Raw genomic sequence first — 15,740 nt, 5'->3', positions numbered from 1 at the left:
CCAAAGGCTTAGTGACATCCTCTTGTTGTTGTCATGTCCTGCCATGGTTAATCTGACAACAAATGGAAATATTTTAGCATAGCTACAGTGGCACACGATAAGAGTTGGAGCCGCCCTGTATCTGTGATGTTAATTCTGCTTGAGTTCGCTCAGCTCACGAGCTGGCTGTTAGCAGAATAATGTGGATAAATGTTTTGTAGGCACAGAGGAGAGGGGCTGTGTCCATGTCCGTGGGTGACAGAGCTCCCTCCCCACCTCCCGATCCAATCGAAGGGTATTTGCCATCATGGATTGGATTTTCTTGCTCAACCAGGGATTGGCTCTGACCAGTATGTTTGTTTTGTTGTTCATCCCTGGTGACTGTCAGTAGCACTTGGCTGAATAAACAGAGACTATTGATCAAATTTGAAGTCATTAGCTTGGCAGTTTAAATAGATGCTGGCCTATATGATTAGAACAAGGGAGTAACACATAGGCTGATACAGCTTTATTCAGAATAAAAGCCTTCTTTTCATGGAGTCTTGTTTGGTGCCATTCAGCTCCCAGTTTTGTGCCTCCCTTAGGTCATGCAAGAATGAGACATTTTGCTTAAAATACCTAAAGTGAAGAGGGTGGCTTTGCTTGTGTAAGAGAGCAATAACACGAATATACCAGGGATCCGCTGAACTTTGATACTAATTGGAGATCAGGTTTGGAAGAAGGGGATGCTACCATGAGGTTATTGGTTAACCACATTCAGCTAGGGCATATCCTGGGAGGAATCCTGCTCCATCTGCAGGCCCCCAGCTCCAAAGCAGCAGCAGTGTTTGGCTGTCCATCTCGCTGCTGCTCAGCTGAGAGACACATGGCTGTTAGATCTGGCTGTTTGTACCCAAACATGATGGGTGGTTAATTACTTCTGAAGGAAGACGTTTCCTTTTAGTGGCTGCCGCCGTGCCATGTGCCTGACAGCCTTCTACATCATTTGAACATTTCGGATGGAGTATTTTGCTGAGGGCGTTCTGGACCACTCTGAGATCCCATTCCAGAGGATGAGCAGTGCTGTGTGAATGCCCCAGCATGGAGAAGCACTAATCTCCTTCCTGCCAGCCCGGTGCTCCTGAGTCACAGAGCTGCATGTCCCTCGAGAGCGTGCACATTCAGCACCGGGATGCACATGGATTGACCCACATTTCCTCAGGCACAGCAGCAGTCACGTGCAGCTCATTGCCAGGAAATCAGATGAGAACTGATGTAACTCAGTTCATCCAGCGTTTGCATGGCCCGGGCCAAAGTGCTTTTGGGGATTTACTTGTGTGACTAATAGGTGATTAGGTGGATTGGAGGGAGTGTATCTACGTGCTTCTTGTAGACAAGACTTATCCTGTAACAATGGCCGCACCAAAAAAAGTCTCTTACACATCATTCTCTCATTGTAGTTTTTAAATGGGGCTGGTTATTCAATCAGATTTTCTTCCTCTACGTAAAAGCTTTCATACTAATTCCTTGGAAAGTTTGTTACATAGGGATGTTTTCCCTGTGACAGCTGGACGAATGTCCTGTAGAAGGAAACAATGATTCAGTCCTGGGGTTAATAAAAGAACAAAAGTAGGTGAATGAATGGTAAAAATTTGGCTTCACAAAGCTATTAATACCTCTGTAATTGCAGTCTTTTTTTGGAACAAGCCTCGTTTCTGTCCCGTTCTCCTTCGCCTCTGCCACAGCTTCCTAATTCCTGCATATCCACTTGCAGCCCCCCTCCTTCCCCAGTGCCACCGCTGTCACCTCCCCACGTTCCCCCTGGGTTCAGCAGGGCTGGCACAAGGCCCGGGCTAATAAGCCCAGACGGGCTGAGTCCCTGGCAGGTGTCCAGGTGGCTGCTCACCTTTTAGCATCGGTGCCCTCCACAAACATGGGTGTTTGGGGCTTCCTTGGGTTTTTCATTTGTAAACAAGAAGGGTTTGAGCTGAGTTCTGCGAACAAATGAAAAAATAGACATAAAGACAGTGGAGAGAGATTTGTAGCCTCTTGGGCAGATGTTGAAAGGGATTATAACGGGCTGAATAATCACAAAACAAGCTGGAGGTTGGAAAGATTTCCAGGAGTTAAAAACAATATTGTAAAACAGCTAATGTACCTTATTCAGAATGAGAAATGATGCCAAGAATTTAATTTGGGCAAACACAATTTTTCTTCTATCTTCCTGTTTTTAAACTTTGCACCTTTATTTTAGCTTCTGTATAGAAAATTAAAGTAATTGTTCCATTCTGTAGCTCAGCACTTAATCAGCCTGAATTATTTTTTAAAATTTTACCTGGATGGTCAAGGTGTCATTTTTCCCATTTTTTTGCATATGCCTCTTGAATCATCTGGGATCTGATGGATATAATTTGAATATGGAATGGTAATGAAGATGAAAATAGATGTGTGCCAAGAGCTGGTAACAAGGAAACCATCAAGAAGAGAAGTTAGTGGAATGTTTAATTCCATCTAGTGTGGGCAGTTTTCCCCCTAAGACATTAAAAGCATTCATACCTCAGCACTAAGATCCAAGTTAGGATCAAGACTTCATTTATTATGGGCCATTAGGCTCTGCCACTTCTTTCCAGCACCAACTCCATCTTGATGATCCATATGTTTGTTATCCTCAGGTTGATAACGACAGCCCAGGGAGCTCTGGGAAGAAAGGAGTACTTCAGAATGAATTCCAGCTGGTTCCGTTTTTGGCTGGCCACTCTCTAAGTAGCCTAGAACAAAATGAACTCATGGCTCTGGGCCTTTTTACTCCCTTACCTCTTCACTGAATATGGACTTTCACTGCCTTGATTTCTAAGTTAGAGCTCGCTCTGGGTCAGTTCAGAAAGAGCTGCTCCATCTCATGTGTTTGTTACCATCCTCACCACAAAGCAAACAGCAGATCTGAGAGTAAGGAAGGAAAAAGCTGTAAGAGCATGAAAAAGTTTCTTTGGCAGCAAGGCCCATGCCTTTGAAAAGCTTTTCATGACAAGACTTGAGGCTTTTTATGTTTCTATCCAAACACGCCAAAAAGTACTCGGCATACCTCAGTTAAAATCCGAGCATGGAAAACAGCGAGATGTGCTGGAAATCAGGGAAAGTTTCTGAGGCATTTGTTAACCTGAGGTATGTGGTGGTAAAGCAGTGATACGGTGCTGATGCCTTACTTGAAAGAAGGAATGCTTTTCATTTATTTACAAAAAAATTTGGGGTGTTGACTGTGCCTCTTGAAAAGTCATCCAGTACCTGCTGGAATTTGTTCTGGTAGCTGTTACTGAAGTTAGAAGTGCCAGAAGAGGTGCTTGGTAAGTGTTATTCTTTGCAATAGATTTTGAGCAACTGCTTGTTACAAGATTTCCAGTTATTAAAGAAATGCAAAATGAGTCTGGGTTATTCTGAAACAAGTTAGGCCCGGTGCACTGTGCCGAGGTTTCTTCTTTCTATGTACATAGTAGCCTGTAGGCTAAATTTTCCTGTGGAATTTCTGAATTGAAAATTCTTCATTCAGTGTTTCAATATGAATGAAGAAACGTGGATTCTTGAATATTGTGACCACAGTGGTCATCAGTGTTTTTATACTTTTATTTACAACTTGTAAAAATTTCTCTGGCAAAATTTGTTGGTTTGTATTTTCGGTGTTTTTAAAACAGGGGGTTTTTCCCCCCTTCATTTTGCTGGAAGTTAATCTCAACATCAGCAGCTTCCTGGGTCACCGAAGTGATTCTCTTGCCAGCTTCCTGCTCTTGGTTCACAAGGAAGCTTCAGTTTAACACTGAGTTGAGCAGTCCAGAGCCAAAGCTGTATATTGAGCACCAAGGCAACGTTGTGTGGATTGTTTAACTACAAGTCTTTTGCTGATACATTTAAGCCCCCATGGGATGAAGTAATAGTTTACAACTTACACATAACTTAACGCCATTCATTTTTTAAATAACAATGTTCTTGCTTTTGAGCAATCTACTTAGCACTTGATGAAAACCAGACATTAATTTTGTACTGTTTATTAAAATACCCCCATTGGAAACTTTGTTCCTGTAAAGTTGATTTTATACCTTATTTAATTGCAGTAAGATATCAAAGAAGTCAAATACTGGTTTTGTCTGGAAAAACAAATCTCAGTTTTAAATTGAGATTGAGAATGTGTTAAATTACATTTTTTTCCTTCTTTACAATAGTGCTTTACATTCAAATTGCTTTGTTGAAATACTGACACTACCTGTATGTGAAGGAATGTAAATATCAGCCACTCTTTGGAGATACAAAACATATGTTTTATGTCTTAAACTGAGAAATCTGCTTCGTTTTGGCTTGGAAGTTGTAGACCTTTTACTGTTTGACAAAAATTCAGTGTTTCTATTGAACTGTTGCTTGGCTGTATCTACTCAGACTTTGCCAAGATTTTCTGTACCAAGGTTTCTTCTTTCACAGGTTTTACATGTTCTGTAGCAGCAGGTCGGACTCCTTTCCGCTTTCTGCATAACAAGCAGATATTCTGAGGCACGGCAATATTTATATATTGAGCGGGAGATAGTACTGGGTTAGAAAGTACAAAGTTGTGTGTTGTGTTCCTGACATTTCAAAACTGTTTTGCTCCGTGGACAGGACCCCAAGGCTGGGTCTGGTTTAATTGGTGTGAGTGCTTGTGCATTCTACGAATTGTAGTGCTCAGTTAAGCACCCGCAAATGTGTTGATTCTGGTTTTGGTCTCTTGTTCTGCACTTTCTCCTCCGTTATAAACCAGCAGAGAGCAGTTATGCAGGTTTTCCTCACGGAATTAGGAAATGAATGGCTTGTAAAAGCTCGAAGTCCATTAATTGGACAGTGTTTTGTGGGGGAAGAAAGCTGCTGTTAGTGGAGAAACATACTTGTAACTTGAATCTCACAAACTGCTTATAAAACATACAGTTGTAGTAGTGGTCTGGGTAGCCCCGTAGAGAATACCTGGAAAGAAGGAGAGTCTAAATTTCTGTGTTTTATATTCAACATAATATTTATTGGAAAAGCCTTTTATGTACTGAATTAGTAAGCAAATGATCAGCTGCACGAGAGTCCTTCTAGGCTTCTTTTTGGTAATGAAAATAAGGCGTTCAAGGCTTTATAACTTGAACTTACGAAAGTGGAGATCAGAGACACCTTAAATGAAACACGCCTCCCTGAAATGCTGACTGAGCACAGGCACTGTTCTCCGCTACAGGAGCGTCAACTATTTCATACCTAATTTATGCCTCAGCAATATCTGGAATGTTCAGGGTTTATTTTCTGTATTTGATTTTTAATTTGCTGTTGTTCACCTCACATTTTCCAGAGAAGCAAATTCATACCTCTGAACATTTGGACAGGATTTCTAGAAAGGACGTTTTGTTACTGGGACTCTGGGATTAGGACTGGGCTTGAGCTCAACCCTCAGTTCCGCCTGGGACCTGTTGTGAGCAATGTTGGGATGAGAACATGGTCCTGTTAGGTGCTGACATTTGTAGGGATTTGAAAAAGATGCTTTGAAACCTCCATGGTGTTAAAAGTACAAAATATTTTTTGTGATCTTAGTAAAATTCAGTTTGGAATCCGAGTTATGAGTGCATGTGGGTGGAGGAACGTGTTTTTCATGCTTTAGGAATTTTTTTCCAGATGCTTCTGCAGTGCTTGGGTAACTATAAAAGTGAAGTATTGAGATTTCAGCATGGATTTATTCCTTAGTTTTAATGCAATTTAGGAAAATTGAGCCACATAGTTTCCTGGTGTGTTTTAAACTTTTATTTTGGTGATGATGTCGCACAGCTCACGTTGTGTCTGATCCAAAGTGTGAACACAAGAATGTGCAAGGCATGCAGATAAGTCTGTCTGGATAGACACCACTTGCTTGGAAATATGAATTATTCAATGCAAATGCACGTGGTTAGAGATGCAAAAGATTGAATAAGGGAAGAATTCCAAAGCTGTGTTGATCCCAACAACTACAACTTGCACAGTGAAGTGTAGAGTAAATGAAAAGTCCATTTTGTATTTCCAGCAGGAATTTTTTCATTGAAATTGTTTCTTCAGCTCTCACCTAAGAGGTTGTATTTGCCCTGAGAACAGCATATTATTCTGTGTGTTTTTAACAGCAATTCTGAGGTTTTTACAGATATTCCTGTATCTTACTAGTGCGTACAGAAGCTGATGCTGTAGCTGAAGCCTGAGTGTATTCTTTGTTTTCAGGGAATCAGGAGACCATTTGTGAACACTTTAAAAAAGCAAAAACTTGACTGAATTTGGGAAATCTCCCCTTACAAAATTATTATCCTGCTTGGCTGTGGTCCTGGCAGATGTATTGGTGGGGTAGGAGGACTGAGTTTTAGAAACCATACAGTGGGTATAAATGACCTTATGTTCTGTTAATGTATTTCCTGGTAAAACTGTGTAATTGATGGGGTGTTTTTGGGAATGGCTGTAAAATGGTGATAGTAATAACTGACTTAGCTCTTAAATTCCAGTTCTCACGCAAAATGGTTGTGCTTTGGACATGTTTGGAGACAGTCAGCAAAGAGAAATTGGAAGGGATGTGAGGGAAGACAGAACTTCAGGGGCATCTTAGTGACAGAGGAGGTGTCACCAGTGAGGGTCTCGCTCTTGCCCCAGCATGTCTGGCTGTATTTCCTACAGCTGAGCAACCACTGCAGGGCCAAGAAGAACAATTAGCTGAAGGTGGTAATGCAGCAGTCTATGAAAGGTTTGTCCTAAAAAGTAAACTTTAAAAAAAAAAGCAACCATGGAAGTACAATTTGAGTGGCACATAGGACAGATAAACGCCATGGCCAGCTTCTGCTTTCAGAGCTGAGGGTGTGTCTGTAAGACTCAAGCAATTGGGGATACTTGGGGTTTATGTCTATCTAGGAAGTAGGGAACTGTGTGGAGAGTATGACAAGGGTCTTGGCCTGGATTAGAGGGAGATATCACAAAGTCGTAAGAAAACTGAGGCAATAGCTGGGATTTAATGAAAGATGTAATCTGAGAGGTAACCTTTATGTCGGGTATTTGTTAGGGGTGAGCAGAGGGGGAATAAGAGAGAGAAAAGTTGGTATGAGGAATAATTGATAAGCTTATTCCCACCTCTGATTTGTGTGCCTTTCTCATATTCTGTATGTCAGCATTAATTCAGCTTCCTATTGATCTCCCTTTTTTATCCCTGCAAAGTTCTTCAGCTGATTCCATAACTCTTCAGTGTTTCTCTAAGTTTTACATCTCAGTCAGTTAATTTTTAAACTTGCTTTACTGGTCTTGTATTGCACAGTCTCAGTTAACAGGGTATTTAATGAGTCTTGTTCTTCCAATAGCCCTGTGCTGCGTTTTTCAATGATTTATATTATTGAGGGCTAAGTCAGCTCTTGCTGGTTGTATGTGAAGACTTATTGTTGGAGAATTTTTCAGTTTGAGTAATTCTTAGGAATGGAGATGAAACTCTTGTGTTTTGTCAACTCGGTTTTGTTTGCAGTAGGAGAACTGCCTCTCATTTGTGACTGGTTTCTGCTTAGGTAGGATGGAATTTTGATTCCTGGCTAAGTAGATACTTTAATGACATGTTAATGGACTAATAAAAATGGCTTTTTCTGGGTGTGTGGTTTTTTGAAGATCTCTTCAAAGTTGTCTAGTGTTTGCAACTGGCTACACAAAGCCAAGTTCCAACCCACGAGGAGATCATGCCTTGAAAAGAGGCTTTGATTTTTACTGCAGCCTACACAAAAGGGCCACAAAAAGGCTTCGTGTATCAACTCTAGCGACTCTTTGAGAACTGAGGGTTTTATAATGAAGCCTTGCTTTAATCTGGTAGTCAAGGTCTGGTTTAGCATGAGTTCAGGCAGAGCCTTCCAGTGTCAGGGCATGAATGCAGGGCCTAAAGTTGGAGGGGTCTCGGGGGTTTTTGGTTGATTTGTTTCTCAGATTGCAAATCTCATTGGCACCACAATGCTGAGATCGTTAGTGAAGGCCACTCAGGGTGCATGTCAGGATGAAATTAGTTCCATACAGCTAATTGGCTTATTTGGCAAATGTAAGGGAAGGCTGTGGGTTTGTTTGTCTCTTTGTGCTCGCAGGCGCTGCAGCAGTTCGGGTTCGGTTACAGAGAAGTTAAAGCAGTCTGGATTTATGCATTTCAGTCTCAAGCAGATGAAGAGAAAGACCAAAAGTATTCCTAAAGCAAACAAAAAAATTACTAGAATAGAAACCTTGGCCTTTGTGGTGACAATTTAAAGTGCACTTTGTGAATAAAGCGGTGTATTTCAGTTCAGTGATGTGGCTAGCTGTAGAGAAGCTGCATTTTTACACACTTCAGCCATCTTTCCTTTCCCATAAACCCATTTTTTTGTACCCCACCACACATAAATGATTGTCACTCTTAAAAAAGCCAGACATGTAAAACCTTAGCGGGTTGTCTGGTAGTAGAAATAAAACCAGACCTTATCTGCAGTAAAGTCTCATTTCAGGTTATGTGCAGAGAACACAACTGTAAGCAGAGTCATTCCTCAGGGCGTTTCAGAAGGGGTGGCTTGTGGTATTCAGAGTATTTTCCACAAAATCCATGGAACTGTTTGGACGAGACATGATTTCACATAACAGATTCACTAAAGATTTTAATTGTGGGCCATGAGCTTTGGGGTGTTGCAGCAGCATGTGGTGAATAGCTGATGTTTGCTTTTTTCTCCTATTTTGGGGGAGGTTTTTTTCCACTTAATGCGTATTATTTTTGCCATGTAGCCTTCCCAAAACTGTTACTCAGAATGGTGGGATTTCTGCTACGGAAACCACCCTGTGAGCTGGCACACACAGGGGACTGTCCTGCAGGGGCACCTCCAACACAGCGTACCAGCTTCACAAGTCAAAACCTGTGCAGACTTTGAAGCGTTAGCAGAGATATTTCCATTACTTGGATGCCTCAAATTTGACCTGCTTTGCAGCCTTTTTCATTTTCCAATTGTGTGCAGTAACTTTACTTTCATTTTATGTCAAGATCTTTATTACTTTCTCTTCCAAAGCCTCATTGTTCTTCTCTGCTTCTATCTTAGAACAAACCAACCAGCCTGTGGTGCTTGTAATGATTGTGCTGCATCTCTCTTACAATTAAAGATGGTCTACACAGAAGGAAATATTAAGTGAAGTCCTTTCTACGCCATCAGCCTGCTGGCCTGTGTTTATCTTCTGTCACAAAGTAAAACAAATGTATCCTGGAATCTGGCTGCCTGTTTGTGCAAGCATAAATAATTAACCTGGCATATCCAAGGGACGGCCAGAGATGGCTGAAAGGTATATTTGCCAGCACGGTTCACTGTGTCCTCCTCCCCACCCGCCTTTCCTAAGGAAGATGTGGACACATTGCTGGTTTGTCTTGTCTCCAAAATTAACTTGGATGCTAAATTGAAGGCCGTGGTTAGCTCAGATCATATCCACATGTAAAGGTCCTTAATTTGAGCATGGAGGCTCCTACCTTTAACTTGCAAAGTGTGAATGAATGCTGTCCCAGGTGCATATTTGCCTGCTGTTTTGCATTGGTACAGGCTGGGCCTATGGAGTATTTTCATCACTTGCCTTATTTACTTTACTTTTTCCCTGCAGGAAACTGTGTCGTTTGTACACTGTGCAGCTGGAAACACTTGTAGCATCTTAGCAGTGTGCTATGGGATGGGATATGTTGGGAGTTGGACTCTGTGATCCTTATGGGTCCCTTCCAAATGGAGACATTCTGTGGTGTGTGGGAATAAATCTGGTGCTGATGCAGAGTCAGGCTGTTTACTTGGGAATGTTTGAAATGGTTCCTCTCCCAGACTGTTTTTCTGTGCCTCCCTGCAAGTGCTGCCCTTGCTGCAGGATGGTGTCTCGGGGTGAATTAGCAGCTTTCTGATGCAATTCTCAGCTGGGTTGTTGAGACACTGGTGCCACTCCGTGCTCTCCTCACTACACCCGTCCTGCTCCTGCGGCACCTCCTGAACCACAACAGATGATTCATTTCTGTTTGGAAGCGGGGTGGACAACCAGGGCCTGGCAGAGGAACCTCTCAGCTCACTCAAGTTACATCCCCAGGGTGAATACTGACTTTGTCTAAAGCTCATCCTTTCTTCACCTCCTGCCAAATATGCTTTCACACTAGCACTTGACCCAGCTGGCTAATTTGGCCTTTGAAATTATCTCAGTAATGTCAGGTACTTAAAAAAACATTCCCATCCCTTTATAAATATTATAATCTAGATGTAAAGACATTGTTTCAGTGTTGTTTGGGATCTCTTGTATTAAAAAAAGAAGTTCTTCAGAGCTGTGCAACAATCAGGAGCGGAGCATAAACAAATCCTGTGTCAGGCTGAAACAAGTTGGTTGACTTTGAGGAGGCAGAATGTAAATACCCAAGTCAGGAGAATTAGTACCTTTTGTAATGTTGCAACAAATGCACAGAGATCACTCCTGCTGACAAGCCCAGAGCCTTCCTTGTTTAAAAGAAAGAAAAACCAAAGGAAAAAGCACTTGCAAAAATGAGCAAAGAGGGGATTTGGGCAAGTCCTGGGCAAAGAGCACCTCAGTGCCAGGTTTGCAGTTTAGGGTCTGTCTCGTTCTCCTAAACCCCCTCTGAACCAGGGATAAAATGAGTAACTTTTTAAAGCCTTTGTAGCTAAACCTACCCAAGGCCATTAATTTTGGGTTGATAGTAGCAGCCATCAGGTCCTCTCCTGTTGGAGACAATGTGTTTAAGAAGGAAATGTGGCACATTCCCAGCTTTGCACAGCAGGGAGGGGCTGTCTCCTCTGCTGCTGGCGTGGTTTCACATCCAAGTCTCCCATTGCTGACCTTTGCCACCTGTTTTTTTACTGGAATTTAGAAATCTGTGGCTTTTAAGTGATACAGCTCTTGCAAATATTTTTTGCTCTAGTGGGTTTAACATGCAAATAGTGGAACAGAGCCAATGGTCCATCTCGGGCAGCCTCATTTTGGAGATTGCTCCGTAAAGGTTTATTTCAGCTATTAGCTTTTGTGCCAATATTTTTCTTACAAGAAAGAGTAATAATTTTTGCAACCTAAAATTGAGGGTTTCACAGGCTGTGAGTGGAAAATTGGCAGCTGTGCTCATCTACTGTAGACACAAAGGCTGGGGCAGAGGGAAAAGAGTTAAATGAAAAATATAATTCTTCAATAATAACTTTAGAAATGTATGCTGCTATTTTGAAAGCACATCTGAAATATAGAATAAAGGTAATAATTATATGTACAGACCATATGCAGAAAGTTACAGATGTCATCCTTCTCCAGCTCAATAAATTATTCTTAAAATTGGGGATGGCAAAGTAGAGTTCTTTTATTTTTGAAATCTCACAGGAACTTCAGAATTCCTTTTGGCTGGTACTAGCATGCTCAGGTTCTGATTTTATTTGTACTTAGTCTCTCTTTTTTGGGTCATTTTTCCTCTGAAACACTCACAACAGGAAGAGGAAATTAAAGGTTGCTCTTTCGTGCTTCCATAGAGCAGCGGATGGTGATTCTCTAATCCTGTGTTGTTTCAAATTGAATTGCCATAGTCCTGCACACTTCTCTTTTTGGTCAGCTGCTTAAAAAAAAAAAATACAAGAGAAGCTTTCTCTGATTATACAGTTTGCCAGTGTAAGAAATAAGTAATTTTTAATCCGTTCTAAAAATACTTTCCTGGTGCGGCTGCTTTAATTATTACTAAGACAGAGGATTTGTGTATTTTTTTCCATAAGATTCTGGGTTAAATAGTGGATTTCTTTGGTCTGTTTGCTTGACATGGGAGGTGAAACAGTTTTTACTCTGCAGCTTGTGTTAGGTAGGGAATGTTTCTCTGGAACTGAGAGGTGGAATTCTAGTAGAAGTATATAAAAATAAATAAATAAAGTATTTGTTCCTTTGCACCTTCCCTTTCCCCAGTATAGAATTACAGTGAGACTGAAGTTAAGTCAGGAAGGAGGGGAGATGGAGATGAGAAGGGGAAATGGTCCATACCTGGGGAATAGGCCATTGATTATCTTCTGAGCCTGCATTCTCCTGCTGAAAGATCTCTTTTTTTCCCACTGGGGAAAGAGACTCCCTCAAAAGTAATTAGGTCTTTCATCGTTACCTTCCTCTCTTGGATCTTAGTTTGAGATAAGTTAGAGCTCTAATATTTTCCTCTTTGGCTCTGGAGTTGTTTTTCCTGGCCTGTTAGAAGAGTTTAATGGATACTAAACAACTTGGATTGCTGAGATCCTACTGAGCAGTCCTTATGGAAAAGCAAAATTAGACTTGTAGCTGGTAATAGACCTGTTAGAAATGGAGATTGATGCGAGTTTCCTGATCTAATTTTTTCTTAAACTGCTGTGCTGGTGAGTAGAATTGGAGAGAGGGAAATGATGTCTCATTTGTGGCCATTTCAAAGGAAAACATCTTGATGCAGGTTTTTTTTCAAGCATATTTTTTTTTCTCCTGAGTGAGGCCCTGTCATACTTATCCCCAAACCTTTGTGTATTTACAGATTGCTTCTGCTGTTGCAGAATTCCTCCCATGCTTTGTTTCACCATGTATCCCCTACTTTGTGTGCAAGGAGCAGGAGGTTGCACTGCATTTGATGGGACTTAATGAAGAGGTCTCTTCCAGGAATCCCAGAACTGTTCTTTCTTCAGAAAATGTTTAGCCTTGTTCTAAAATGGATGGATTCTGAAACAACAACAAAAATCTGGTTTAGCATTTGTGTAAACATGAAGAAAAGAAAATTAGGAGGTTTTAATGCTAAGGGATGTTCATTAAATCTTCTGTGTGTTCTAACAATAGAATTAAAGCAGCAAATATAAAGCCAAATTTATATGTAAATATTCCAATCCCATATAAAGAAAACAATGCTCGCATTTAGTATTTAGGTGTTTTTTTTATGAATCATGATCAGGTATTATTTTAGCTGATATGATTACCAGAAAGCTTTTTTTTTTACTGTTTTAAGATTTCTTTATCTACTTTTTTGTTTTGCAGTATTATGTGCCAAGAATCTCGCAAAGAAAGATTTCTTCAGTAAGTATGTCCTAATTGTGTAACTTTCTGCTCTGGATTAATCAGATTTATTTGGAGATGGTGCTTTACTGTGGAGGCTCATCTGTGTGTGTCATTTGCTCTGTGGTTCCCTTCTCGGAGCAGCACTACATTACTACAGGAATACACATTACTCTGAGCTGTAGATTGTGTGGACTTCAGGGTTGGAAACACTGAGGGCTCACAAATTTCCAGCTGAAAATCTGGCTGATGGAACCACAGGCAGGCTGCTGTTGACAGCTCTGTGCTGGGGGGTACCAAGAGCATCCACCTGAAAGACAGGATTTACTAAAATACTTTTAGGATAAAGGCAGCTGTCCTTTCTTGAGGGGGAGCTTCTATGGCATTGTCTTGAAAGTAGCAAAACAAAGGACTGTGTTCAACAGCACCTTTTTCTTTCCACAGGACTTCCTGACCCATTTGCTAAAATAGTTGTGGATGGGTCAGGTCAGTGCCATTCCACTGACACTGTGAAGAACACGTTGGACCCCAAATGGAACCAGCATTACGATCTGTGAGTTGGTTGTAAGGTCATAAGTAAACAGTATTCTAGAGATTTATCTAGTGAATAAATAGTGCAGGGTTGGCACTGCAACTTCATTTTGTGTTATCAAGAGAGTCACATTTCCTAGAATCTCAGGACAGTTTGGTTGAAAGGAACCTTAAAGATCATCCAGTTCCACTCCCTGCCAGGGACACCTTCCACTAGATCAGGTTGCTCCCAGCGTGGCCTTGGGCGCTTCCAGGGATGGGACAGCCACAGCTTCTCTGGGCAACCTGTGCCAGGGCCGCCCCACCCTCACAGGGAAGAATTTCTTCCCAATATCCCATCTAACCCTGCCTTCTCAGAAGACTGATTTTTTTTCAAGAAGAAATAATAAAGAGTGGTACTTTGCTTTTAGATGTTTGAATCTGTAGATATTTGTGTGGTAGGTACACAGCACAAGGGCTTAGTGAGCTCTCCTGGAGCAGTGCCATCCAGCTTTTACAGAAAATTGTCCTTGTTGGAATGATTTATTTTCTTCAAATTATTAGAACCATAAATTCTAAAGTTTTGTACGTTAATCGACTTGTTACTTAGCTTTTAATGAGGCTGGCTGTAGTTAAATTCATACTGCAGCAATATCAATTTCCCATGCTGTGTGAAATCACTGTGCAGTAATTCATTAATAACAGCATTTTGGGCATAAGCACTTGTGTATTTATAATAAAGAGGCATGACCGATGTACTAAAATGTGTCAGAATTTGTACCAATTACAGCGTCAGTTCTGTGAAGTAAAAAGAGGTTGTTATTTCTAAAATTAGTCTTTTAATATGTATTTTTCTAGATACGTTGGGAAAACAGATTCCATAACCATCAGTGTATGGAACCATAAAAAAATCCATAAGAAACAGGGAGCTGGCTTCCTGGGGTGTGTCCGACTCCTCTCCAATGCCATCAGCAGGCTAAAAGATACTGGATGTAAGAGCAATTCCACCCTGGTGTGACCAGGAACCCTCCATGCCCTGTACCTGAGTAGTGAATAGTGTTCCCACCCAGCCCTTCCCAGGGTTGATTTTTGCAATTCTCCTTTGCAGACCAGCGTTTGGATCTATGCAAACTCAACCCCACAGACACCGATGCTGTCCGAGGCCAAATAGTGGGTAAGAATGATCCCAGCTAAATTCCATCTGCTTGGTAAATATCCATAGGGAAAAACTCCTCTAGTTGCTGCTTCTGTGCCTGTTCTGTGTTGTTTCTTTTGATTTTAATGGGATTAAATTACATAACCTGAAAATTTTCATTGCACTCCTATGCAGGAGTTTGTTTCCTCTCAGTTGATGATGGGAAACAGCATTAAAAACAGGGAATGCTTCTGGCAAGGCTTCTACTGCATCTCTGGAAGGGTGAATGTCACTGTGAAATGATGCATTTGGCCAAGGTGACAGGCAGAGGGAACCTTAGGTGTTAGAAAAGGATCTGGAGGAGTTAAAAGGCATTTTACAAGTTGCTGGTTTGATACCTTTGACTCATGCAAGCCATTTCCAAATTTCAATGAGGCCATGCTCATTTTACAGCAAATTTACCCCACGTTTTACTGCCCCCACCCAACCCCAGCATTTCAGCGATACATAAATACAGTTGGCAAACTCCAAATTCTCGCCCTACGATGACATCTAGTGGTGAGCAATTTTTTTCCAGCTTCCCTTTCTGGATCCTCATGAAACCCAGATGTAGAACCTGACATGTTTGATATTTACAGAAATAAACTCAAGTTTTGAGGGGATGACCCTCTGTTTTCTCTTCAGCTTTTTAAAAATTATTAATGCTTTAAGAGAATAAAAGGAATTTTGGTAATTGATGTGTTCTTGTGTGTAGGATAGTGCTTTCCTTAATATTTTACCCTGTATAAATGTGGATTTTTTTGCTTGTTGCTGTTTTTAGGAATGCAGTTTTTCTTTCATTGACCTGAGTTTGTGTTTTCTTCTTTCAGTCAGTTTACAGACTCGGGACAGAATAGGCACAGGAGGTTCTGTAGTAGACTGCAGAGGGCTTTTGGAAAATGAAGGGTAAGGGCTGTTTTCTTTTTACTTAATTAGAACAGTGGTTGATATGTTGCAAGACTGTAACTAATTAGAAACTTAAGTATCGATGTGACGTGTAGTAAGGTTGTAACTGGATAACTGCTTGAAGAAAATAGGCTAAACTGGGTAAGACTTGATTTTTTTTTTTTGTTAC

The 15,740-nt window shown here is 41.1% G+C and overlaps 1 protein-coding gene across 4 annotated transcripts in view; it reads left to right on the top strand.

Annotated features, from left to right (window-relative positions):
- The window catches only part of SMURF1 (SMAD specific E3 ubiquitin protein ligase 1), a 42,493-nt gene that overhangs the window by 13,352 nt on the left and 13,401 nt on the right, over positions 1 to 15,740 (top strand). For all 4 annotated transcript variants that reach the window (XM_032126011.1, XM_032126010.1, XM_032126009.1 and 1 more), the window contains exons 2-6: positions 12,964 to 13,002; positions 13,426 to 13,534; positions 14,350 to 14,483; positions 14,600 to 14,665; positions 15,496 to 15,571. In XM_032126011.1, coding sequence (XP_031981902.1) covers positions 12,964 to 13,002; positions 13,426 to 13,534; positions 14,350 to 14,483; positions 14,600 to 14,665; positions 15,496 to 15,571 — 424 coding nt within the window. The remainder of the gene's footprint in view (positions 1 to 12,963; positions 13,003 to 13,425; positions 13,535 to 14,349; positions 14,484 to 14,599; positions 14,666 to 15,495; positions 15,572 to 15,740) is intronic.

Source organism: Corvus moneduloides, chromosome 16 (assembly GCF_009650955.1).
Source record: "Corvus moneduloides isolate bCorMon1 chromosome 16, bCorMon1.pri, whole genome shotgun sequence".
NCBI lineage: Eukaryota > Metazoa > Chordata > Aves > Passeriformes > Corvidae > Corvus > Corvus moneduloides.
The sequence above is the reverse complement of the archived record's forward strand: the minus strand, read 5'-3'. Positions and strand labels throughout refer to the sequence as shown.